At 40.0% G+C, this 26,198-nt stretch overlaps 1 protein-coding gene across 1 annotated transcript in view; it reads right to left on the reverse strand.

The window, feature by feature from the left end:
* MOXD1 (monooxygenase DBH like 1) overlaps positions 1-13,782 on the reverse strand; it is a 104,858-nt gene extending 91,076 nt beyond the window's left edge. Inside the window, exon 1 of the mRNA XM_077143991.1 lies at positions 13,514-13,782. Coding sequence (XP_077000106.1) covers positions 13,514-13,777 — 264 coding nt within the window. The 5' untranslated portion in view covers positions 13,778-13,782. The remainder of the gene's footprint in view (positions 1-13,513) is intronic.
* Positions 13,783-26,198: the final 12,416 nt, after the last annotated feature.

The following is a 26,198-nucleotide window of genomic DNA, read 5'->3' on the forward strand; positions in this document are numbered from 1 at the left end:
ATATTTATACACATGCATGTATATATCTGCTCTAGCTTTTCTGAATTAGTGCCAGCTAAATTTATATACGTGGAAGGATGTTCCCCCACCTTTTGTTTTTTGGCATTTCCCAGAGCTGGAATAAAATATGCACATTTTATGGCAAAAAAAAGCACAATTAAGTGAGGCAAACAAAGAGAGGACAAAAAAATACTCTCAGCCTCAAATTTCATAGAATTCTAAATATTCTTGCTAGGAAGAAAACAAAAAGGGAGGGAAAGAGGGAAGGAGTAAAAAAAGAAAACCACTCAAAGAGCAGTCAGTCCTGAAATTCTTAATGCAGATTGGCTAAACCTTAAAAAAAAATGTTCAGTGAGTTTAAGGGTCTCCTGACAGGTTGACAAAAGAATAAAACTTTGTTTAAGTGGAAAGTCAGATGGATAACTATTGCTTCACTGTCATTCCCCAAGGGAAAAAGGAAAAAAACTGGAAAAGGAAATTGACATAGTAATTATGAGTTCAGGAATTGATAAGGTTACCTAAAGGTTTATATGCACAGAGCCATAGCATATAGGATATTTATGATATTTCTAAGGAAAGTTTCCAGGTCATTCTTATTATATGTGATTATCACTTTAGAATGGAATCTGATGACCTCCCCTACATCAGCTCCCCATCCCATTTAGCAAATGGAACAAGATGCAGCTTTACCATATATATATATATAGCTGGGTCATTTCCTTCAGACAATCTTCCTGTAGTGCTTGGCATTCTAGGACTTTTAAGATACTTTATTTATTTTTTTGCATGGGCAGGCATCAGGAATTGAACCCAGGACTCCGGCATGGCAGGCTAGAATTCTGCCACAGAGCCACCATCGCACCGCCCCGGCATTCTAGGACTTTTAGAACAAAAATAGAAATACTGATCACAGTGTATTCTTAATGCCGTGGTCTGATGCCATAGCCACTATAAAACTTAACTATTAATGGCAGAGGGCTATACAGGGTGCACGGGGGGTCCAGTGGTAGAATGATTGTCTTCCATGTGGGAGACCGGGGGTGGACTCCTGGACCATACACGCCCCCCACCCCTGCAAAAAAAAAGGCTATAAAAAATAATAGAGGGGTACATGGGAAGAAATGTACTATAATTGACTGTGATATTTTAATACTCTTTCATCAACAGTAACAAATGTAGCACACCAACACTATGGATCAATTATACAGGGTGTAAGGAGTATGGGCAGATCAGGGTTTTCTTTTTTCTTTTTATTTCTTTTCTCGAGTAATGAAAATGGTCTAAATTTGCTCATGGGGCTGGATGCACAGCTATGTGATGATGCTGCGAACCAGTGGTTGTGTACTTTGGATAGTTTGTACGGTGTGTGAATACACATTGATAAAATTGCATTTTTAAAAAGTCTTAACTCTATGATAGATAGACTAAATATAGTGTATATACTGAGAGTATACCAGGTAAAATAATGACAGATAAAGATAAGTCCCAATGAAGAAGCTTTGAAACTAAACTTTCTCAGGGTAGCAAGGTTGAGGAGGATTCAGAAACTCATGATTCTTAGAGATTTTCTAAGAGTTTAAGAAAAATATATAGAAATGTTTTATAGTCCTTTTCAATATGAAGAAGTTAAGAATTGTCATTGCCCAAATATCCTTAAGGAGTGGGAGAAGAATCAATGGAGAAGGAATTGTAGCAGAGAAGTTGCAACAAATGAGTATGACTACTGAATCACTATAGTGATATTTCCTTTTAGTCTCCAAAGTCTTAGAGCAATTAGAAGGAAATACTTGAAATGGTAGAACTGTAACCCATACCATACTGTGAAATTTGTTCTAAAACTACTTTTTAAAATATACTTTGGAATTTATCAAATTTTTTGTATATATGTTATATTTCACAATAAAATTCTTAAAATGTATATATAGATGATTTAAAAATAGTATAAACACGAAAGCTGATATGCAGAAGCCATTTTTCTTTGCATTGATTCAGTTTTAATTCTTTAAAATGAAATATGAAATGTTACCCCATATAAATGGCTTTATGTGGATGCCAATCATATTTTAACTGAAATAGCTGCATAATATAAATCAGCTTCAATATGAATTGTCACTGAGGTATTTTTTGTTTTATTGCAGCTTATGATATGCTCATAGATTTAACTGTGTAATTTTTAAATAAAATATTACCTGTTACTCTTGAAAATCTGAGTTGATAATTAGACTCCAGTAATACAACTAACCTCCAGTTGCATCATAAACATTTTCCTGAAACATTGTTCTCACAGGATGTTTTTTTTTAAACATTTTAGGCTTTAACAAAATTAAGGAGTATATCACTGAGGTTTCAAAATGTGGCAACAGCAAAGTCAAGTGTGAGCAACAGAAATCAGCAGGAAGTTGACATTGAACCTGACAGCATGTGTATCAACGGCCACTTTCGATCAGTTATACCAGAAAAAAAGCAGGATTTGATAATCAACAGGATTGCTATGATTTCTTGTTGGACAAAACGTGATTAAACAGATGTTAAATTGGTTCTCACTCATTGTTAGACTTTTTTTTCTCTCTTGTGAAAAAAAATCTCTGCTAAAGAAAAGCCTTGACCGGTGCTGTGTTAAATAGGATGAAGTGAGAACTCTTATGGGTGTAATAAAAGATGTGAATAGACTGTGGTTCAGCCTTGGAGAACAGAATGTAAGCACAGCTGCAGGGGGATCTTTGACAAAAATGCTACCATCTGTCATCATTTTCATCAACAGGTGCCTGTAATTTTTCTTCTTTTTCTAAATCTCAAAAGCTTTATCACTTCAAACATTTCTGTTCGTAATATCCATTCCCATAATAAGTGTTATGGTGGTTTAGTAATATTGATGGTATAATGACAAATACGTTTGTGTTAAAGAGGATCTGTGATCCTAAAAATATCATAAAGCTGTACAAACATTATATAAACACAGTCTTCAGAATTCCATAAAGTTGATTTTAATAAGTTATTTCTTCATTAATCTGAGAAATTTGAGCAGAATGTCAAATCAGAAAGAGCTTCCCTTCTAGAAACCACTTCAGTTCAAGCTGAAACTCTCCAGGTCTAACAAGAGCTCTAATTACCTACCTACCAGAAGACGAAAATACGAACTGTGAAGCTGGTGCTCCAACAAATGGGCATTCTGAAGTCTCTTACACAGCAAATCATCACGTTTTAGAGTTCATGTACAGTAATTTAATACTTTGCTATAATGATACAATTATCAGAGAAAGGATATAAAATTAAAATGTTGCCTCTGTCTAAAAATAAGCTTCAATGAAAAAAAAATTTCAGCTTCCACCATTCAAATAAGACACTATTTTACCTTCATCATATCCCATCATTTAATTTTTATTTTTTATTTTTAGGTGATCTCTCTGAACTATCCATTTAAGAAATTGGCTTTGAGAAAAAAGCTGATTCCTTCCTTTCTTCATCCCTCCCTTCCTGTCACCCTACCTGCTTCTCTCCCCTCCTCCTTCCCTCGTCTCCTGTCTTCCTTTCTGCCTCAACAAATATTTTATTGAATAACGACTACACGCCAGTCGTTGTGGGATACATAATTGTACAGGACAAGGGCCCTAATGTAATGGAGCTTATATTTGAGTTGGGGGGAGGGCAAATTTTTTAAATTAAGTAATAGTTAACAAAAAATTTAGATAAGTGCTTAGATGAAAATGAAACATAGATTATAGAGTGAATAGGAGGCTACCGCAATTTGGGAGATCAGAAAAGCCATCACCATGGCAGTAATACTTGAGTAGAGAACTAAACTACAAATTAGGAGCCAGCCACACAAAGATGTGGCAGAAGCAGATTCCAGGAATGGAGAGTGGGCGTGGAAAGGCCCTGAGAGGAAATGGATTTATCCAGTTTGATGAAGCAAATGGAGTCAATTTGGCTGGATGATGGAGCCCAAAGGGATAAGTGAGGTCAGTGGAAATCAGCTGAGGCCCACAGGTGTCCTGGTCCTTTATAGGGCCGTGTAGGGAGTTTGAATTTAATACTAAGCTTATGTGGAAGTCACCTAAGCATTAATACCAAGCTTATATGGAAGTCACCTAAGCTTTAAGCAGTAAGTGACATATTCTGAATTGACATGGAAACATATACGGTGCTGTAGTAGCTGGGTGGCGAATGAAGAGAAGAGGGGACAGGCTTGGTGGAAGGGAGACAGGAGTTTCACGCACGGGTTCCTATGGTTTGAGCTGGAGCGATCATGGTAAAGATGGAGAGAAGTGCACAGATTTCAGGTTTCATTTGGAAGAAGAGTCAATAGAACCCGAATATGGGTTTTAGATGAAGGAAAGAGAGGGAACAAGGGGAACTCCTAACTTTCTGACTTGAGCTACCAGGTGTGCCATTTACTGAGGGAGGGGAGGCTGGGAAGGAAGAGTGGACTGGGATGTATCAGGGTAAGTCGGAGATGCTGACCTCGATATCTGGATGGGGAGGGCAGGAGGCAGAGAATCTGCAGGTCCTTCTTAGATTGTAAGAGTATTGTAGCATCTGGGTTTTGTTTTGTTTTCAGAAATTCAACAACTTTACATTTAGCTTGGCCCTAGAAGCCCTCTTAATTCTTGCTTTACCTTTTTCTTTGCTTTTCCAAATTTCAAAAGAAATACATATTCATTATACATAAATCCAATATACTGAAATAAATAACAGGGAAAGAGATGAAATCCTCTCAGAACCATATTAAGAATTTGTTACAACAAAAAAAAAGGAAGAAGAAAAACATAAAAATAAAAAGAAGAAAAGAATTTATTGCAGACCTACCCATAGAGACCAGGACTTCTTGAAGCAGGTTAAAAAACAGATTTTATATAACAGACAGTTTTATAGTTGCCAACATCTTCCTTCCTATTCGTTTCTTGAACAATCTAAAAGCATGAATGTGAAGTTATTTTCAGCACCATACTCAAACTGGAAGACAATCTGAAGGATTACTAATCTCAGTTCCCATCAAAGGCAAATTTCTCTCAAAAGTACTTTTTCAGGAGCTGATCATACAGTGTTTGCTTAACACTTCCAGTGACAAGCTCATGACCTCGTGACCCTACAAGGGTCACTCAATTTTAACACCTGTGATTCTCAGAAATTTATTTCCTAGGCTACATCAAAATATACAGTCTTTCAAAAGAATATTAATAGGATCTTTTTTTTCCTTCTCTCTGGAGTCCAATCGACAGCATCTAACATCTAATCCATATTTCTTGGGAAAGACTGTCTACTATTTCAAAGACACGACCATGTCTTCTAAGTTGTTCTTCTCCAGGTGAAAGATGGGCAGCTACTTCCTGTTCTTCAGATACGCTGATTTCCAGACGTTTCACCCACCCTATAATCCTCCTTCAGAATGCTCTAGTTTACCCAGATGGCCTTTAAATATCCTATTCCTAGAAGGGATCCTCTGGTGCGACCGGACTAGTACAGAGTACGGTAGACCCTATCGCTGTCCTTGATGGGGACAATAGAACTTACATGCTAATAAGGCATTTGTGTGTCCAGCAGTCAAATCACATTGTTGTCTCATGTTGAATTTAAAACGAATTAATAGGTAGTTCTCTTCCACATGAGTTCCAATTAAGCCCAATTTTACACATTTCATAAATACACAGCTAATTTTTTGACCAAGAGTTGAACTTTACCTACAATCCCAAGGAATTTTTAACTTTAAGTTTCCATTCATTGTTTTATTATATCACTATATTTTGAGTCCTCATTCTATAATCTAATGCAGCCTGTCTTTTAACGATACATGTTGGGTATAAATGTTAAATATTTTTGATTGCAACTAATTCAAGTTTAGTAGTCCATATTCTACAAGGCTATCACAGGAAAGCTTGCAAAATACCTTACTGTCATTCAGACGCACTATGTATTCAATCCCTCAATCTACATCTTCAGCAGATCAAATGCAAAATAAAATGCAGTTTCATTGGTAAAATTAGTTTTTATTAAAACCACACTGGCCTGCCCTCCTCAAGGGTCGCAAAGTGCTCAAAACCACTTGCTTAAAGATTGTTCTCAAATTTTTCTCAAATTGTTATCAATTCACATCTATATTTAGCGCACATCTTTTCCCCCAGCAGAAAATTGGGACATTTATCTTCATCTCGTCTTCTGAAAATTCTGACATTCTTCTAAGTCATCAAATCGTTATAATAATATCTTTTATTTATTGAGTGCTTACAATGTGTCACATACACTGCCAAGAGCTTTGCATCCCTATTTCATGTCATCTTCGCACCCTAGGGATTGGATATCATGGTAGAGGAGTTCGGGAGTTTGCCAAGGGTCACACAGCAAGTAAGTAATGAGCAGGACAGGGGTTCATGCTGAGTTTCAAAGACCTCCTCTTCTGAACGCTCAGCAGGGATTCAGCAGATAGGCCTTGAGACCCTGCCAAGCACATGGAATTGTCCCCGCTACCTAGGAAAGAACTGGCAGCACTGACACAGTTATCAACTTGTGAAAGTCCCATCCGCACTCTATAAAACACTAATTATCCACTACTTCTGCAACTCCTCTTCTCTTCTGCGTTAAAGCTGCAGGGCATAGCACTGCTTGTTAGGAACCTTGGAGAACAGGGGAAGGAAGGAAAAGGACATCTATTCACATAACTGGAAAGACGTTTGAGAATTTTTCCAAATACCAAGGGAGTCCATTTTGTTACTGTTAATCCTAACAAAAGATTTTGGAGAGGAACACTCCCCTTGGCTTAAAAACATTTTAGTTAAAAAATTGCACAAAAGGGAGAAATCTGCCCTACAACTATATTGGTTTGTTGTTGTTTTGTTGGCCTAGATTCACAAAATCCTTTAGCTATCTAATATCATCAAGGGTGAGAAAGAACACAGAAAAAAACATTCACACTTTCACAAAGTTTGAATGTTTGAAGAAACTTCCACAAAATCATGAAGATTCTAGATTAAAGCTTGAAAGATTTTAGTTGAGCTTAATATCTGTTTAACAATGCCACAGAAATAGAAAGGAGAGCTCAGGTGGTTCAAACACATATGAAAAGCATTTATTATATTCCCTCCAGGTAAGCAGTGTGCTATATTCAAGGTCCACTGAGTTCTTTGATGCCCCCGCCAGATAATATTCTTCATAGTATATAATATTTTGAATTGTAAATGCTACTGTTAACCTTGAAAGATACTTGTTTTCCTTCACGTTTTGATAAGAGGCATCAGAATTTGAAATAGCCACATGGTTACTGCTTATCACATCACCCTCTTTAATTGTCTGCACAACATGTGTATTTTCTTGAGTATTTATTTGTCTAAAACCATGCCAAAATGTTAACTCCTTGATACCACCGATTTCAACTTGATCAATGCTGTGCCTATAGCATCTAGAAATGTTCATTAACCTTTAGTTGAATGATTGAATGAATATTCTGACGTCCTCTGCCTATTAGTGACTTTTTTTACTGCAACAGGCACGTGAAAGTCACAAACAATTTGCTGTGGGATCTGGAGCTTCAACTTTACCCATCTACAAAACAAGGGAAATAAGAATTTGGACCTCATAGGGTTATTCTGAGAATTAACATGAGATAATGCACTTACAGACTTATTGTATGGCGCATATTAAGAGCTCAGCGAATGAAAAGTCATTAAAAATATATCATAAAAAATGTTTATCTATGACATTTATAGTGGAACAAAAATACTAACAATACTATGAATTTAATAATGTTATATATATATAACATATACATATATTCTTTGACTATGTAGGAAGAAAGCTGGAATACATTTTTATATAAGCTACAGCTTGCTTGCAGAGACAGAAAGAGCAGCGAACCAGGACTCAGAGGTATGGAATGGAGGTTAATCTGTATAGTCATTTAAGCCACCTAAAGTTCAATTTCCTCACCTGTAAAACTGGGAGGGTAGGAGTTGGTGGGATGCAACCAGAATCTGAGCATTTAAAGGCTGCCAATAAGTACATAAAACCTCAAGATTTAACTTGTAAAAGCTAGAATTGTTTTAAGATTTCACCATAATTTTTAGCTACATTAGACGAATAAAAAAGCATATTGTTCATAGCAAATTAAATTTGGTCTATACATTCTCTGTATAGTATTGAGCTATATAATCCTAGTTTTACAGTTAGCAAAAATTATCCATTTGAAAATTATTTTGCAGAAATTTCTGCATATATACTCTCCTTATGAGCAGCTAGGAGTTTTTCTTTTTGTTTGCTGTTTTTTGTCTACTCAGAATTAAACAAATTAAAAAGACAGAGATTTGAAAGATGCTTCTTGGAAATATTTATTTTTCTTTTCAAAAGTTCTTTACTAGATATTTTTAAAAGTTAAAATAAACAGCATTGTGGGGCATCCATATACAGTTATTTTTTTTTTACATGTGGATCAAACGTCTTCCAGAAGCACAGTGATATGGAATGTATTCACATATTCATCCCTTTTGCCAGCAACTTTATTTTAATAGGTCTCTATCACAAATGATGAACCATAAAACCACTGTTGAGTTTCTATGCAGAAGCCCTTTGCCTCTCCTTCCAAGATTCCAGAAACATGCCGTTGGTTGCCTGAAGCCTTAAACACTGTTTGTCAATTCAGGTGCATTGTTCTCTTGGCCCTTGGCTCTGGCATTACGAAATCATCCGCGATGCTAGAGACAGCCGCACAGCTGAAGAATATCATCATGCTAAATTAGACCCTCACATGAATCATGTGTCCTTATTACAGATGCACCAAAGCAGAAGGCTGGAGAGATCACTTTGTCATCTGGAAATCTGGGGGCATAATCCAAAAAACTTATAAATATATCTCTTAACAAAGCGCCAGCTGAACTGTGTCAGGTTTGCACACTCTTCCCCTTTCCTTACAGCTTTTCAATTTGCCTTCCAAACATTTCTTTGTTGCCAGTGGTGCACTTAAAAGAAGCACATCGTTATTGGCAAAGAATGCTCACTGTTTTCTGTGATTGCAAATCAGTTCCAAGCACTTCCTCACTGAGCAACCCGACAGCAATTACCCTGCCTCTGACTTACTTCTGGGGATCACAGAAAGGCTTCAGTTTCACAGAGAGCCACGGAGCAAGGCAGTAACAAATGATAACATGTTTCAGCCTCCATTCACTAGCAGTTTATACCCCCAGAGGAAGGGGGGGATCAATTTTTGCGCAAATTCAACAGGCACATCCGACAATGGTGCTCTCTTCTCTAACTCACACAAACTAGGCATTCATCAATCCTAATTACTGGTCTCAGATGGCGACAGAGTTGCTAAATGGTCTGGGTGGGGGGTGGGGTAGCTATGTCAAAAAGGGGGCAAAGAACAAGGAAAGGACAAGATCCATCAGGGAAGGGAGAGCTGAGCTGACTCATTGAGACAAAATATGAGGTTTTTAAAATGATGATCATGCATCTATGTGATGATGTTAAGAATTACTGATTGCATATGTAGAATGGAATGATTTCTAAATGTTGTGTTAATTTCTTTTTTTCTTTAATTAATTAAAAATATATATATGAGGTTTTTAAAAGCCAATGCACAAGACTGCCACCCACCCCCAGCCCCGTTCCTTCTGTGGGAAGCAGTGTAGAAACTACCCTCAGAGGATGGCAGGGGCGGCGTTTCCACAACTGTAAGCCACTCTAATACATTCTAACCAGTAGATTATACTGAGACAGGCTCCACCTCACAACCACAACGCTTCTTTCGTTTGTTTCCCATTTTGAGCATACCTGATATACATCCTCTGAGAAAGTAACTCCAGATTGAAGAGTAACAAAACAGGCAAGGAGATTTCCATAAAACCAGGTCTTCCTTACGGTTTCAAGAGTAGCTAAGACTGTTGCCTTGAGACAAGGAAATTCGGTCTGCTCTTTTACTCCACCAGGCTGCAGGCAAATGCCACACTGCCCTCTGGAGGTGACCTGTCCAGGTCTTACCCTGAATTAGCAATTGAAAACTTCCCCGGCCTCTATGACGCTCACCCTTGGGATCCAGCCACTGGGGTACGAGGAAACCCAGCCAACCCATGAAGAGCCCACATTCTCGCCATGGCTCGCGCTCACAACCCCATCCCAACAGCCAACGTCAGCCATCAGAAATGTGGTCTTCAGATGGCACCAGCAGCCCACCTCTCAGCCAACGCCAAGTGGAGCAAAGAAGAGCTGCCCCCAACAAGCCCTGCTCAAATCACATATTTGTGAACAAAATAATTTGTGTCATTGTTCAAAGCCACTATGGTTTGGGGTAGTTTGTCACAGAATAGATAACCCAACCATGGCCCAGGCAAGGCACCCTGCTGCAGTTTTTGGAAGCACCGCCATTCACAAGGCACACTGACTCCTATTCATATAGCACAGAATACCCCAGGCCTGGAAAAACTGGGGCCTCTTCTCTGCCTCTCACCGATTTTCATAATTTGGGTTGATTCTTGACTAACCTTAGCTTTTTATCCCCTTGGTCCAGAATTCTCAAACATAAATGAAAAAATACACCTGATGAAGGCTCCAGGTCTCGCACAAAATGCTTGAATTTTCCATGGAATATATCCCATCTGAAAGTGTGTCTATGTTGGTGTGTTGGTAATTTGTACAAACTTAAATTGTCACCAGGATTTAGTGACAAGAGTTTTACGCACACACGCAATCTAAGTTTCTGTCTTCTCTTAAAAAAGAAAATCTCTGAGGATACTAAATTTGCTACAGTTACATAATTGTAATTGACACATAAAAACTCTGGTTGCCTTAATCCCCTCACTTTCTTTTGCATTCCATCCCGCCTGCTGCACTCATGCCATGACTCTTTTTCATTTACTGCCTGACCTCCAGAGGCATCTGCGTTTGTAATATCTGTTTGACTAACAATGTTCAACCCAATTGGTTGGGATTTATTCCTACATGGTTATCCAGGAGTTCACGCCCTATTGAAAAGAAGGTTAAAAATAATCGGAAAAATAAAAATCAAGATCATAAACAAATAAAAAATATCTAAAGGTCAAATTTAAAATTAAATAAGAAAAAATGGAATCAAATAACTTTTAAAAATCCACAAGGTAGGGTGGGCCACGGTGGCTCCGCAGGCAGAGTTCTCGCCTGCCATGCCAGAGACCAGGGTTCGATTCCCCGTGCCTGCCCATGCAAAAGAAAAAAGAAAAAAAATCCACAAGGTAAAGTGACTGGGATGTCAGATTATCACAAAGCCTGATGCCTTCACCATTGGTAGCTGCTTCATGTGCACTAATGACCCAGAAACCAAAACTTTTTGTTTGATTGTTCATGTAAACTTTGTTCTCACTGGGGGCAAAATTACATGAAATCTAAAGTCTTCCAGTAGAATCACATACACTATTTTAAGAGCCCTATTTACCATTTGATATAATTGCTGAAGATACCTTTAAACACACCCTGAAGATTCTGAAATGAGTAGCTTCAAGGGAGAAGATTCAACTTCAAGGGCTGGAAAATGAAATCACTAAGCCTGGATGATCCAGCTGGAACTGAAACATTTCTTATTATCTATAACCATTAGAGCCTTTCATCTCATTAAAGAGATACATAATAAACTGTCTTTCCATTTAGCTGACTAACATCACTTTGTATTCTATATGTCCTAAAATGAGTAAAATGTTTAAGGAAATGAATGGTAAAGGATGTCATCCAACTAACGAAATGATTACCCATTACTTATGAAAATAAGGATTTTCTTTTCTTAGGAATGAAAATGGAGGAGAAAATCCTGTTTCTTGCTCATTAAATATATCAGAAAAGTGTTCATTTCTAAGGTTATCTCCTAGCGATACATATTCATTAATTAGTTTAAGTTATATGTTTCAACGCCAAGCTAAAGAAAAGTCAAAAAATGCTTATGCAATCTTTAGCAAGTGCCACCAGCATCGTGAAAACATTCGTAGCTTAGCAAAGCCTAGGTTTGTGGTGGATCTATGACGGTAGGTTCAAATAGGATTCTACTCTCGGCCTTTCATTTGATATCAAATTAGGTGGGCTTTCTAGAAATGGTTCTCGTTTAGGGTGGGAATAAAAAATCAAGTTAACTTTTAAAGTGTACCCTGGTTTGTAATGCTACCATAGTTAAGAATGCTCATGCTCCTTTCTAAAAAGTGTTCGGGGATAGTTATGGGGCACGTGACACTCTGGGACCCAAGAAGAAGAAAAAAATCACTTGTCTGGGACAGGTATCTAAATAAGGCGTTGTCTACTTCCAACGCCACGGAGTAGGTCACTCAGCTAGTGAGACCCAAGTTCCATGTCGAATATTTGGTTCACAGATTTAGTATCTGAGATGGTACAATAAGAAAAGATCTCTACCTCTGCCACCCATTCAGGAGAGTGTAATCCTCACACAACTTTATTTTATTGGAGTTGTAAGTATTTATTTTCATGGGAAAAAAAAGATAATAGGCAGTTTCAAAATTTATCGCTGGCACTTTATTTCTAATCAAAGAGCCACGTATCAGAAACAGGGTTAACATCTAAAGGAATCTCCCTCAGAACGTTATGAAAATCGAACCCTGAGTCGGGAATAAAATAACTGAGAAATGCACTGTGAAATCCATCCGGTTCTTTGATTTTAAGTTATGGACGCTTTAACAAAATGCCAGAACAACTGCGAGTTTTCATATGGACCCAGAGATTTTTAGCAAAGTGCAGTTATTCGGTGGTGAATCTTGCTAGGTAATAACGAGTGCAAATTCACCACGATGTTTTCTCATCATGGAAAAGTATTCAACTGTTGGTCACGATAAACTAAAGAAAGATCTCCAGAAGATCCGACCACCTAATCACTGCCTGTCCCACAAAGGCTCTCTCTTATTCATAAAACCATCTATGAACAGACAACGTGGTTCCTCCCGTTAAAGCAAAGCTGCAGTGTAACAGTCGGACAGCTGTTGGAATAAGTGAAAAGTTCTGCCACCCATCAGGGGATTTTGTGTGGAATCTGCAGGTTGCGGAGGGCTGCTGTGGCGGAGTCCCTGAGCGGTTCTTACAGAGCCTTCCTTCTGCTCACGGCAGAGCAGGCTGACAGCAGCCCCGCGCTCAGGGACTCCAAAATCGCCCTGACTTGAGAAGTTCTTAGATGCCCAACCCTAGACAGCAAGGCAGCACAGCGTTCACGCTCTGGGTCCCCAACTCTGAGAGCTGTTCCTTTTGACCTAGGAAGGATGAAGGGGGTCGCACCGCAGGTGTACCGCGGGGGCTCTGTTAAGCCGTGCGGGGTCCAGGGCCGCGCTCGGAGCGGGAAGTCCCAGCTCAGCTGCGGGACGCGGTGGAGGCTCCGGGGGAGCAGAAGCTGGCAGAGCAGGTGTCGGGGTGCAAGGCTGGGGGCGGGTGCTGGGTCCTGGGGTGCCCGCCTTGGCCGAGGAGAGAGAAGCGGCTCGTCCCCCGGGGTCGCCCAGCTCGGTGACCAGCTCTCCTGGCGTCTTCCCGGGACGGGGACCGGACGGGGCGAGCCCCAGGCGGGGGACGCGCTTACCTGGAGGTAGGGCCGCCCGTGGGCCACCCCGCCCACGACGATGTCCGCCACGGCCATGCCCCCGGTGGACGAGAAGCCCAAGCCCACGTAGCCGGCCGTGCGCACCTCCAGGCGCAGCGCGAGCCGGTCGCCCCGGCGGCCCCAGCTCAGCCAGTACTTGTCCTCCGGGTCCAGGGCGGTGCGATGCGGGAAGGGCCCCCCTGAGCCCCCCGCGGCCGCCCGGGGGAGCAGCGCCCACAGCAGCAGCAGCGGCCAGCGGCACATCCTGGGCGCCTCTCGCACGCGGACACCTGGACCCGCCGAGTGAGCGCGGGGGAGGAGGCGCGAGGGGCGGGCACGGGAGCCCCGCCCACCCCCGGCCCCGCCCCGCGCCCCTCCCCCATCTCGGCCCGCCCCGCCGCGCGGCGCCCGCTCCCGGGTCCCGCGCTCCCCCCGGCCCCTCGCTGCCCCCTTTCCCTGCGCCCCTCCACCGCCCATCCCGCGTTCCCACCCCCACCCCCAGTCGGCCCCGTGCGTTCGCCCCCCGCGCAGCGCGTCCCGCACCTTCCGCCCCGCGCGCCCGGCCGCAGCCGGTCTCGCCCGGGTCGGGTCTCCCCTCGCCTGGCCTGGGCTGGCTGTTCCCGCCGCTCTACCTGCCGCGCCCCCCATCCGGACTGGGTCCCCCAGGGCTGGTGCGGTGGGGAGGAAAGCGCGGGCTCTGGGGAGGAGTGGGGGAGGTGGTCACACTCCTCGTGGGAGTGAGCGTGGGCCCTTGGAGGGGACGTCGGAGGAGGAATCGGTGGGGAAAGATCGGGAAATGGATGAGAGATCAGAGCGAGTGTGACAGGGAAGGCGAAGAGCTAAGTGAGCAGAAGGTATGGTCCTGGCTGCGGTGGACCAAGCGTCTGTGTCGCTCGTACCCGGCGGTGTCCCTACCCCCGGGAGGAGCCTGGAACTTGTCCCCAGAGCAGTCGCCCCGCCCTTCACCCTGCGGGGCCCCAAATCTTCCTTCCTCTTCCTTCCTCTCCGCAGGAGCCAGCGCTCTGATGCTTGCCTTCTGCCTGTTTGGGTTTGGTTTGGTGAGGATTTTGAGGGGACAGGTTCTGCCAGACTGCTCTGCCTAACTCCTCATTTAGGAGTTCGACTTTAATTTGAGTGCTGTCTTCCTGCTATTCCAAGTTCTGGCCTTGATTATGTTTATCACAAATGTTGTGTCTGAACTTTTGACCACATCGTTCCTGTTTCCAGAATGCTCATTACTCAACATGTCAACTATAAATTGGCCTCCTTATTTATTCATTTATTTATATCCTGCCATGTTTCAAAGAAAGTTCTAAAGTGGCTTACAAAAAGCCAAACAATACAGAATAGAAAAATTAGCAGAAATCAGAAGAAAAAATATATGGGTAAGAAGAATACTGCAAATTGGTTCTTTTTACTCTGGGTTTGAAAGCATTACATAAACTGTACATGCTTCTCTGTCCTCACACTTGCTTTCATCCTGTTTGCTCCTGTTCTCCTATTTCTTTTTGCATAGCCCAATTACTAGCATGCATCTAAACTGTATTCTCCCAAGGATTCAGCTGTGCTTGGGTTCAAGGAGTTTCCTGGGAAGAGACGCATCCCAAGAAAAAAAAAGCCATCAGGTTCACAGATTTAGCCAATTACAACAAGCCAGCATCAGAGAACTGGGGTGTTGAGACCTCAGCCCAGGGTGAGCCTTAAAAGAAAGAGCTTGCAAAGCCTTAAAAGAACGGACGCATTAGCACATGAAAGAGCAGCCACACGGTGCCTCCAGGAAAGTTCGGGGCAACAGCATCCACTGCAGCGCCCTAGGAGTTGCATCTCTGGCTCTGGCTCTAGCAAGACCCTTGTCCAAGCACCTGGGTTTTGGCTTCCGCCATGAAGGGGGTGGGAAAATGGATATGGAGAAGAAGAGGAACAAAGCAGCAGACTCAGAGTCCAAAATGGAGGGGGCATGGCACCAGGAAGGCACCTGCGGCCTCTTACTGTGCCAGGCGGGGATTTCAGGGGGATTAAATTCCTGTAGCACAACCAAAGGCAAACTCCTCCTTTGTGACCCTACTTTTATTCCTAGGATCCTAGGATAGAGGACCTGGAACACATGGCTATATCTGCTTCCTGAGTTTCCTTATATAACCCCCCACTTCACATCTTCCAGGACATAGTCTTTCTCCTTAGAAAGTGATGTCATGCCTTCCAGAATCGGACATTCATTTTCTGCTCTAGCCTTACCTTCCGCCATGCTCATCTCACCCATTGCCCGTAGACACATGAAAATTCCGTTTGGTGTCTTCAGTAGAGAGCCCTGCTGCTTTACTCCTCCCGTTCTTTGAAGCATGCGATCCTCCTCCACACTCAATGTCTGGGTGGCACCGACCCCTCTACCTGGTGCCACGGAATGCTCTGGAATCCTCTGTACAGACCTTCCCTGTCTGTATGTTTGTTTCTCTTTAGTAGACCATAGGCTTCTTTAGGCCAGGGAGGCATCTGATCCCTTGTTGTAATCCTGTTGCCTAGAATACACAGCAGCATGCTGCATGCTCAATCCTTTTGGAAACATCCTCTTAATAAGGTTGGTCTGTCAGGGAAAAGCTTGCCCCACATTGGTTGAATGTTCTGCCCTGCAATGATGTTGAGGTAAAAAATAGAAAAGGAGACCACACGAGAATACACAAAAGTCCTAAGTTGTTTTTATTCCTTCATTAAGGTCACTGAGTGTGAAGTTATGGTCTTTGTGTGTCTTTGACCGGCATTGCATTTAAAACACCCAGAGTGCTCAAAAAATACTAAAACTAGCATAATCATCTTGCAGTTAGGTAAACAAAAAGAATCCTGAGCATAACTTGTACACCAGAGACCACTCTGGTGTGGCTTGAATTACCCCAGTCACTTAGGACAAATAAATAATTCTATCTAAATTCACATGGTAAGCAACCTGAATTCCCTAGATGAAAAACATCTCCCCTCTTCACTTTTATAGAGGCCTCAGTTTCTCAATTTGGAAACCAATTACTGTATACTGCTTGTCTAAAATTTGAAAGGAAAGCAGGAAGAAAGCAAAGGCCCATTAAAGCTCCGACTTTATGATAAAGAAGAGCATGAAATCAATGGGAGGCATTTCAAATTATTTTTGGAAAAGCCCTTTTTTTTTTTAAGCGATACATACTACTTGTTGAAAGAAAAAAGTCAAGAAACACAGAAAAGTATGTATGACCAAGAAAGTGAACTAAAGAATTTGTCTGAAATTCCACTATCCAAAAATAAGCCTTGTATGAATTCTGGGAACGTCATTCCAGAACCCACTCCCACGACAGTCTTGGAGGATCAGCTCGTTGGATAAGAATTTGCAAAGAAACAGGTGAACTCATTTTTTAAGGCTTCATTGGAAATAAACAGCCTGAGCGTGCTAGTTACAATCACAGTTTCTTCTCTCAACAAGTATCCAGGGAAAGCAACCGAATAGATAAAATGAGAGATTCAGTGAGGTTTTCCTTAAGTCCAGGACGTTTAACCAAATTACTCATTCTTATGATGAATCATTTTCTCACATTTTTCAATTGGGAGCCCGAAATGTTATGTTTATATTGAATTCTCACCCGCTCTGATACACAGCTTGCAATCAGCCAGTGTGACTGCAGCCCTGCTGGGCTCCCTCCCTCCCAAACCCTCTGCTGCTGCTGAGGTTTATTTATATTTCCACATTAGGCAAGGAAGGAAAAAGGGAAATAAAGAAAGCCCACGGGAGTATAGCAAAGTCACTTGATATGAACCAGGATGGTCCGAAATAGGTAATTTCTTTTTTGGAATATCATAATTCCTCTGTCTACTTTTACCTAAGGTGCAGCAATACTAAATATTTATAAAGTTCCTGTCTTGTAGGGAGCGCAAAGAAAAATATTTGTATAAGTGATCTCAGCAGTTCTCCAACACTCCAACAGGAAAGCTGATGCTTTTTCACACTTGAGTCTATAAACTAAGGCACTTGTGTGGATAGGCGACTGGTTCAAGGGAATACCATGAGTCAGTGGCAGCAAGACCAGAAATAGAATTCTGGTTACTTTCTTTCTTTCTTTTTTTCTTAACTACAAACTTTCTTCTGGTTCTTGCTCCATTGCCGATTAAAAAAAATAATAACAATTTTGAGTGCCAATTGGTATTTCTCACCTGAGCAGGATGCTATGATTCATTATTAGCTCGTTGCTATATTCATCATTTTGATAATGACTGATGTGAGGATGATGATGCGGTTGGAGAAGGTGAGGATGTCAGGCATTTCTTTGTATTAAGGGCTTCAGGAAAGTGAGATTCCACTGAGTTTTTGGAGCTACACATAGCTTAGGTCATTCGGCACTGAAAATCACTTTTAGGCTCTTCCATATGGAAATCACAGCAACTAATCCACTTTCTCTGGGCAGACCTATACTTTAGTATTATCTATAAACTCTGCTCTGTATAAAACTGTTTAGAAGAAAAACAGTCTGGGAAAGAAAAAAGCAACCCCCTTGCAATCACTAATAACCCTGTGCATCAATAACCAGATAGGAAAGAAATTGATTTACTCTGAGTAATTCCCCTGTATGGTTGTGAAGTCATGTTTCAAAAGCTTTTTCGGTATTGATGAGAGCAGTAGGTCACGGAATCATGCTCATTATCAGAAGCATCTTTAGTTGAAGGAAAATAACCACGTCTTCCCATTTTTGTATAGCTCACTGTCAGTGATTGCGGGAGGAGAAACAAGGGATGATAAAATGTGCTGAGTTAGTCACAGGAAGGTCAACCTCAGAAGGGAATTTAAGAGACCCTCTCGTCCAATACTCTCTACTTGCAGATAAGAAAAGGGAGTCCTAACCAAAGCTATAGGCTGAGCCCCCAGTCTTGGGGTTTGTTCACATGAAACTTAACCCACAAAGGATAGGTCAAGTCTACTTAAAATTTAGGCCTAAGAGTCACCCCCAAGAGAGCCTCTTTTGTTGCTCAGATGTGGCCCCTCTCTCCAGCCAACACAACGAACAGTCTCACCACCCTCCCCCTCTCTGCATGGGACATGACTCCCAGGGGTGTGGACCTTCCTGGCAATGTGGGACAGAGATCCTGGAATGAGCTGAGACTCAGCATCAAGGGACTGAGAAAAACCCTAGAATGAGCTGAGAATTAACATCAAGGGATTGAGAGAAACTTCTCGACCAAAAGGGGGAAGAGTTAAATGAGACAAAGTGTCAATGGCTGAGAGATTCCAAACAGAGTGGAGAAGTTATCCTGGAGGTTATTCTTATGCATTAAGTAGATATCACCTTGTTGTTCAAGATGTAGTGGAGGGGCTGGAGGGAATTGCCTGAAAATGTAGTGCTGTGTTCCAGTAGCCATGTTTCTTGATGATGATTGAACAATGATATAGCTTTCACAATGAGACTCTGTGAATGTGAAAACCTTATGTCTGATGCTCCTTTTAGCTACTATATCAACAGAAGAGTAGAACATATGGAATAAAAATAAATAATAGGGGGAACAAATGTTAAAATAAATTCAGTTTGAAATAGTGGTAAATGAAAGTGAGGGGTAAGGGGCATGGTATGTATAGTCTTTTTTTTCTCTATTATCATTTTATTTCTTTTTCTGTTGTCTTTTTATTTCTTTTTCTAAATTGATGTAAATGTACTAAGAAATGATGAATATGCAACTATGTGATGATATTAAGAATTACTGATTGTATATGTAGAATGGAATGATATCTAAATGTTTTGTTTGTTAATTTTTTTAATTAATAAAAAAAGTTAAAAAAAAAAAAAAAGAAAAGAAAAGAAAAGGGAGTCCTAGACAGAAATGAATTGTTCAAGGTTATAGATTTTTAAAAGCAGGTGCCAGAAAGAAGGTTGGTTGCCTGCCACTACTGACAAAACAATGCCTGGCTCCTTCCACATTCTCCCTCTTAACTGTCCATTCATTTTGGTTTCTCTCTTGGTATTGGTTTTACCAAGTTTTAACTTCCTTAAACATGTTGGGTAGGGGAAGTGTAGAGAGGAAGAAAGGAAGAAGCCGTGAATATGGTGATTTTCTCGCCAAGCCTAGGAAGCCCTAGAAATTACCATTCTGGCTATGATCCTGTGGAAATGATTATTGAGGATATTTTCAGGAATTTGCATTTTTGATCCAAACAGGAATTTTGCTATTATAACATTTTGTCTCCACTGTAGGAGTGGTGTGTTAAATCTATAGTAATACTGCTAATATTTTCCATGTTACATTTCCCACAGGTTTTGTAACATTCTATTAATTTCACTTCTCAAAGTTATGTCCAGCAGATAATTAATTTTAAGGACTAGGGTGCAGGGAATTCAAGTAATTTACATAGAAATCTAAAATAATTATAAAACTTGTATTCTTGGCATCAATTCACGTTTTTCCATTGTGATATTTGATTTTCAAATATCCGATTTTGAAATTAAATGGGAGAAAAATAACAGTGAAAACTATTGGTCATATATGACTAAAAGAGGCAACTAAATAGTATGGAAATTGTTTAACATATAAATATCATCTCAAGCTTGAGCCAGAGGAAAATGTGAAAATTTTCTCAATGCTCTTTTTTTTAATTCATATATGTTGATTAATTACTGCTAAACTGAAAAAAACCTTTGAAATAGAAACTATAAACCTATAGACACTTCTAAATTTACCTTTATTTTAATATTTCTCCACCTATAGTACTTCTCAGCAAGACCTATTCAAACGAGAAAGCATTAGGATGAGAAGTCCTTGAAAATGGAGCCATGATTCAGTGGATGATAATGAATTCTTGTCAAGCTTCTCTGGATGCTGTTCTAAAAAACTATTATTTTACATGTGATTTGCACCCAGTTGTTTTAAAGCTCACTGCTGGTGTGTTGCCATATGTGTGTTTGTATTGCATTTATGTCATTACTTCTTCCCAGCCCACTCTGCAAAATGCACCTCAGATCTGCTCTCCACCTCCACCTCCAACCCTGTCTTCATTTGTTACACACACACACACACACACACACACACGTACATACACACACTTCTATATACATTGTTGTGGCTTCTGATGAATAGAAGTAACGCCAAAAATGATGATAAAATGAAGCTATATTAGAAATAAGCTCTCTCTATCCTCCCCTATTTAGTATACTTGATGTTCCACATAGTCTCCAAAACTAACATCCTCACTAGAACAAGTAATGCATTCTTAGTTTTAAGTTGCAAAATCCTAGAAGACAACCATGATTTCATGAGTTTTGGTGAATTTATGTGTCATTAGTACAATCTGAGTTTAAATGGATTTGAGTGTAGGTTAAAAGAAGGAGTCCATATACTTTTATGAAACCTAAGGACAGAAGATTTGACATTTAAATACTTATACTTTTATATGCTTATACTTCTATAACTACTGGTTTAAATGAAAGCCTGGTGCTTAATAAAAATGAACAACCAGGATCAATTCAAAACTCAATACAGGTTTAACTCCGCACTGAGAATGATGAGAGGATGTGGTATTACCCACTGGTTCCAAAACTCCAAACACGGTTTTGGAAATGATTGAAAGACATCTGCACTATATTGAAAGGCCACAAAAACTAAAAATATAAACATGAAAATTTAATCATTCAGATCTTTAATTAAAATCACTGCAATCATTACTAGGAATAATAAATAAGTAATGGATAGAGGTTCACTTAAATGAAAGCTGGAATAACTAGTGACTATATTTTTTTCCGTTTGAAAAATACCAAATACAAGATTAGTCTGGTTATGAATGCTAACCAAGGTTTTGAAGCTCTCTACTCAATACTTGGATAAAGGGGGGAAATGTATAAGTTTGTTTCCTATGCTGCAGGATTTTGTTTCTTCTTGTTCCTAAATCTAAGCACCAATCTGAACTCTTGGGAAATCTCCACATTTGAAAATCTGAATTAGATCATTAATTTAGCTGTATATAAATGCAATTTGGTCTTGGAAAGCCATCTTTTCTCTTATTTAGGCAATTAAATAACAGACTGCAAATTTTCAATGAAATAGTCAGACTGATGGTTGCTACTGTAATTGGCCAGATAATTGCTGTCACTTCACTGCAGCATTAGCCCAGACAAGTTTTATCAAAATCCCATCCTATTACAAAATTAGCCTTGCATCGGAAACCATCAATAAGCCTAATGATAATGATAATAATAATAATAATACGCGTACTGAGTGCTTTAGGAATTGTACATGGATTTAACCCTCAAAGCAAATTTGTGAGGTCAGATCTAGTCTGCCCTGTGAGGAAACTGAGGGAGAGGTTTGTTTCAAAATATATTATATTTAAGAACACAGGGAACAGGTTCTTTGCTTCATTGTGCAGTAAAAATGTCTCATAATATTAAAAATATATTAATACCATAAACTATTACCCAGTCTAGAAATGTCTTTGCAAACAATTTTTTTAGCAAACAAATCTATCAGTAGTATTTTTGTTGAATACATTTCAAACAAACCAAATCACACACACGCACACACACACACGCACACGCACACACAGCCTATTTGCTACAGATGTAGCTTGGAGCTTTCCCTGATGCATGTTTCTAAAACTTTATGTGGTTACCAAGTTTCCAGAGCCATGGCTACATACTGAAAATATAAAAATGTAATTACTGTCTGTGTGTGTGTGTGGTGATGTGGAGAAGAGAAATGAGTTTGAGTAAAATTGAAGGAAGTCGTTTTTTATCTTTATTTTTCTCCTCTTGCTCGTCCTCTCTTTCTCTGTCTCCCTCCCTCCTTCTCCCCCTCCTTTTTCCCTCCCTCCCTTTCTCCCCTCCCTCTTCTCTCTCACTTACACACACACACAGAATTGTTAAGGTAGTTCAGTCCTTTTTGTTGGAGGGGTGGTGGTAATTATACCATCCATTTTTTGTCCTCTTTTCAGTGGTTAGGGGAAGGCAAATCGGACATCTTGGAAATGTAAAATTCACACAAGGTAAAATGAGAGTGAATATCTTCTAAGGAACAATTTAGAACAAAAATAAGCAACCTAGCTCTCATTCTCAAGTATATAATCAATGCTTCGAATTCAGAGCAGCAAAAAGTTATGGAGAAAAATGCAATCACTTTTTTATTAATTGGGAGATTATTCTGTGATCCATCTTACTGACATTAATTAGAGAGTGACATTTAGAGTGTCAAACCATTGACTACAGGCATAGAGCTAACTGGTTGGTGGGTATAAAATATTTTGAAATTCTAATTTAAAAAAGAAAACACGTTTTCCTTTTTTTTTATTAACCAACAAATAAGTTTATATCATTGCTATTTTATATTGCATGACTATTAAGTAAAAAAAATTTCAAGTCTGAATAAAAAAATCATTATTTGGTATATAAACCAGAGAAATTAAATATTATTTCTGTATATCCAATACTGCTAAAAAAAACCCTCTGACTAGAACAACCAATGTTTTGATTTGAAAACATTTCAAAAATATCTACCCTTGTGAAGTAGGCTCATCTATGTAAAGAGCTGGGGGGCCTAAACATTCAATGGAAAGAGCTTGACCTGATCTTCTGGGGTCACTTTGGCTCCGTCCCCCACAAAGAGGAAACCAAATGACTAGCCAAAACGGACCTTCTGTATCTCTATTCTTCTTTCCTTTTAAAAGTCATGTCTTAACTCAGTCTTGCAGAAAATCCTGGGTCAATCGTTTCCCAAGGAAATAACCAATAATACTGAGTAGTAGTAAAGAAGGTTAGATTTTATTTCTTTAATTCATTCTGAGCAAGGGCAGATACCACGTAATAATATGCATGTTATTTGAGGGGGGCAAAGTTAGACAAATTGATAAATCATATGGCAATAATTATAAGTACATTTATAGTCAATTCTGAATTACCCAGCGTAACTAGTGACTCCCATACTATGAAGAAATTACCAGAAAACTACATCTAACGTGATGTCAATTCTCTATGTTCCTTTGGTGAGTAAGAATAAAGAAGAGAGAAATAAGAAATGCAGCAGATTGACTCCCACTCAATGACTGAGTCAGAAGAAGAGTGGGCGACCTGTAATGGTGAAGGGGATGGGGAGACAGTGGAGTATCAGAGACCAGCCAACATCACATTGCCTAAGCCCATGTCATCTTCCGCCCCCTTGGATATCCTGTTGCAGGGTGATTCTCTATTGATTATGGCCACTGCCCTAACTTGGCTAGTTTGTGGCATTTTGTAATAGAGCTTCTGAACCAGAGGAGCAGAGACTTGGGCTGTCCCAGCAGAACTTATGCACCAACTAGATTATCTAAGGCAGCTCTCCCCAAAGGACAAGGTTATCAACAGGAGGGAAGTCAAGGTTGTGAACGGAGGTGGTGGCAGGACAAAAGCTTATCTACAGATCCATCCTGGAAAGCCACATTAAAGATGAAAATAAAATTTCAATCTGAAATACAATAAAGTTGTGAGGACCCTTGGATGCAGTTTTGATTAGAAGAAAGACCTCCATTGATAGAACAGATTTTAGGTTAGGAAGCACCAGAAACTTAAAAACCTCTAAGAAACTTGTGATTTTTATGGAAAGAGCACTTTCAAATTAAGGAACATCACTTGAGTATTTAATAGATGGAAATATTCACAGTATGTGTGCTGGCTTGAATCTATTATGTACCCCCCGAAAAGTCATGTTTTAATCCTGACCCAATCTTGCGGGAGCAGTTGTTTCTCTTAATCCTGATTCAATACTGTAAACTGGAATATTCTGATTAAATTATCGAAACAGGGATATGGTCCGCCCACTTGTGGGTGTGACCTTTTGGTTAGATGGAGACATGACGCCACCCATTCAGGCTGGGTTTTGATTAGTTTACTAGAGTCTTTAAAAGAGGAAACATATTGGAGAAACCTCAGAAATGACAAAACTGACAAAAACTTCAGAGTAGAGCTGACACAGATGCCAACATTTGGAGAACAGAGACACAGATATTAGGATATGCTTGGAGCCCAGCAGATATCACCATGAGCCCAGCAGATATCACCATGAGCAAACCAGAACCTGGGGAGAGCCAAGAGAAGCCAAGAGATGAAAGCCAGCCCCGGAGAAGCAAAGTGAGGGACCCCCACAGGAACAGAGGCTGAAAGCAACGGAGCCCAGGAGCAAGGGACCAGCAGATGCCAGCCATGTGATTTCCCAACGGACAGAGCTGTTCTAGACACATGGGCCTTTCTTGAGTGAAGGTAACCTCTTGTCCGTGCCTTAATTTGGACACTTTCATTTCCTTAGAACTGTAAACTTGTAACTTATTAAATTCCCTTTTTAAAAGCTGTTCCATTTCTGGTATATCGCATTCCAGCAGCTTACAAACTAATACAGTATGTATTCCATCATGGAGGAAATTTTTTAAAATTGAGTCTTTTGTGAATAGCTGTCAGGATTTACACACTTCCGTGCTTTACAAATGATTAAAAACTGATAAAGAATTTTATTTTCATGCAGTTAGAGAACTTCTAAACAAGCAAACATTAAAAAGCCGAGTATGAAAATATTTCAGGTGGCTCATGAAATAAAACTTTCCTAAGAAACCCCTTAGGCAGCTCTGCAATAGAACATTGCCACACTCGTTGAGACTGGTTCTTTTAGAATGCTTTCTGTTTCAAATTTGTGAAGTTTTGATTTACATCCCACTTCCAGAATGTTCATTTGTTCAGAAAATATTTTTGAGAACCTATAATGTTCTATACTATTCTAGACACCAGTGTCAAGATATAGGACTGAACAAAATTCATTAAAAATATATGTCCCTTCCTCATATTCTAGTAGCTTAAATAACTCAGAAGGCATGAGAAGAAAAGTGAAAATAGAGGTAATCACAACCCTGACAGTTTCTTTCCCCTTTTGAGTTGGGTAAAGAATACATTGTTTTTTGTTTTTTGTTTTTCAACCTAAAACTATCTTTTAAATAACAGCACTGGGTGAGCACCATTAAGAGAAAGAACAGAGTAAGGAACTTCATTCCCTCTAAATAAATATTTAAATGTTTTTCTCCATGTGGTAAGAATTATTGGAACATCAAGAGTAACTAAAACAAAGCATAATTTGGGGGAAGGATATTTATATGAGAAAGAACTGCTTCAAGATAATCTTAGTGGAGCCAAGACATAATGTCTAAACCACCATAAAGAAATAATGCTTCCAAGTTCTAAAGAAACAAATGGAGCTGTACCATTTTGAGTAAGTCTAGAAGATCTGAAATGCCGATGCATTTTGCCATGTGATATCCCAAAGCATAGATGCTTAAGCAAATTAAATTAATTTTCGTTAAGAAATAAATTCAGTTAACCAAATGTTGTTTGGGCATGTGACATCCTGAATCATCAGCTTTGGTGGGTGCACTGGTTTGAAGCTGTTATACCCCAGGAAAGGCCATGTTCTTTTAACTGATTCCTCTGGGTGCAAACTTGTTGTGGGTGGGACCTTTTGGTTAGGTTATTTTAATTGACATGTTACCAACCCCATCCAAGGTGGGTGGGTCTTAAATCCTTTTACTGAAGTCCTTTATGAGAAGATAAATGACAGAAAAAGCCCCAGCGAAGCTATACAGTAGCCCAGAGAGCTCAGAGAAAAATTCCAGAGAAGCTAAGAGTAGACCCATAGAAGCTCAGTGAGGAGGCCCCTGGAATAGAGACTGCAATGAACAAAACAAGGG

Source organism: Tamandua tetradactyla, chromosome 25 (genome assembly GCF_023851605.1).
Source record: "Tamandua tetradactyla isolate mTamTet1 chromosome 25, mTamTet1.pri, whole genome shotgun sequence".
In the NCBI taxonomy this organism is placed as follows: domain Eukaryota; kingdom Metazoa; phylum Chordata; class Mammalia; order Pilosa; family Myrmecophagidae; genus Tamandua; species Tamandua tetradactyla.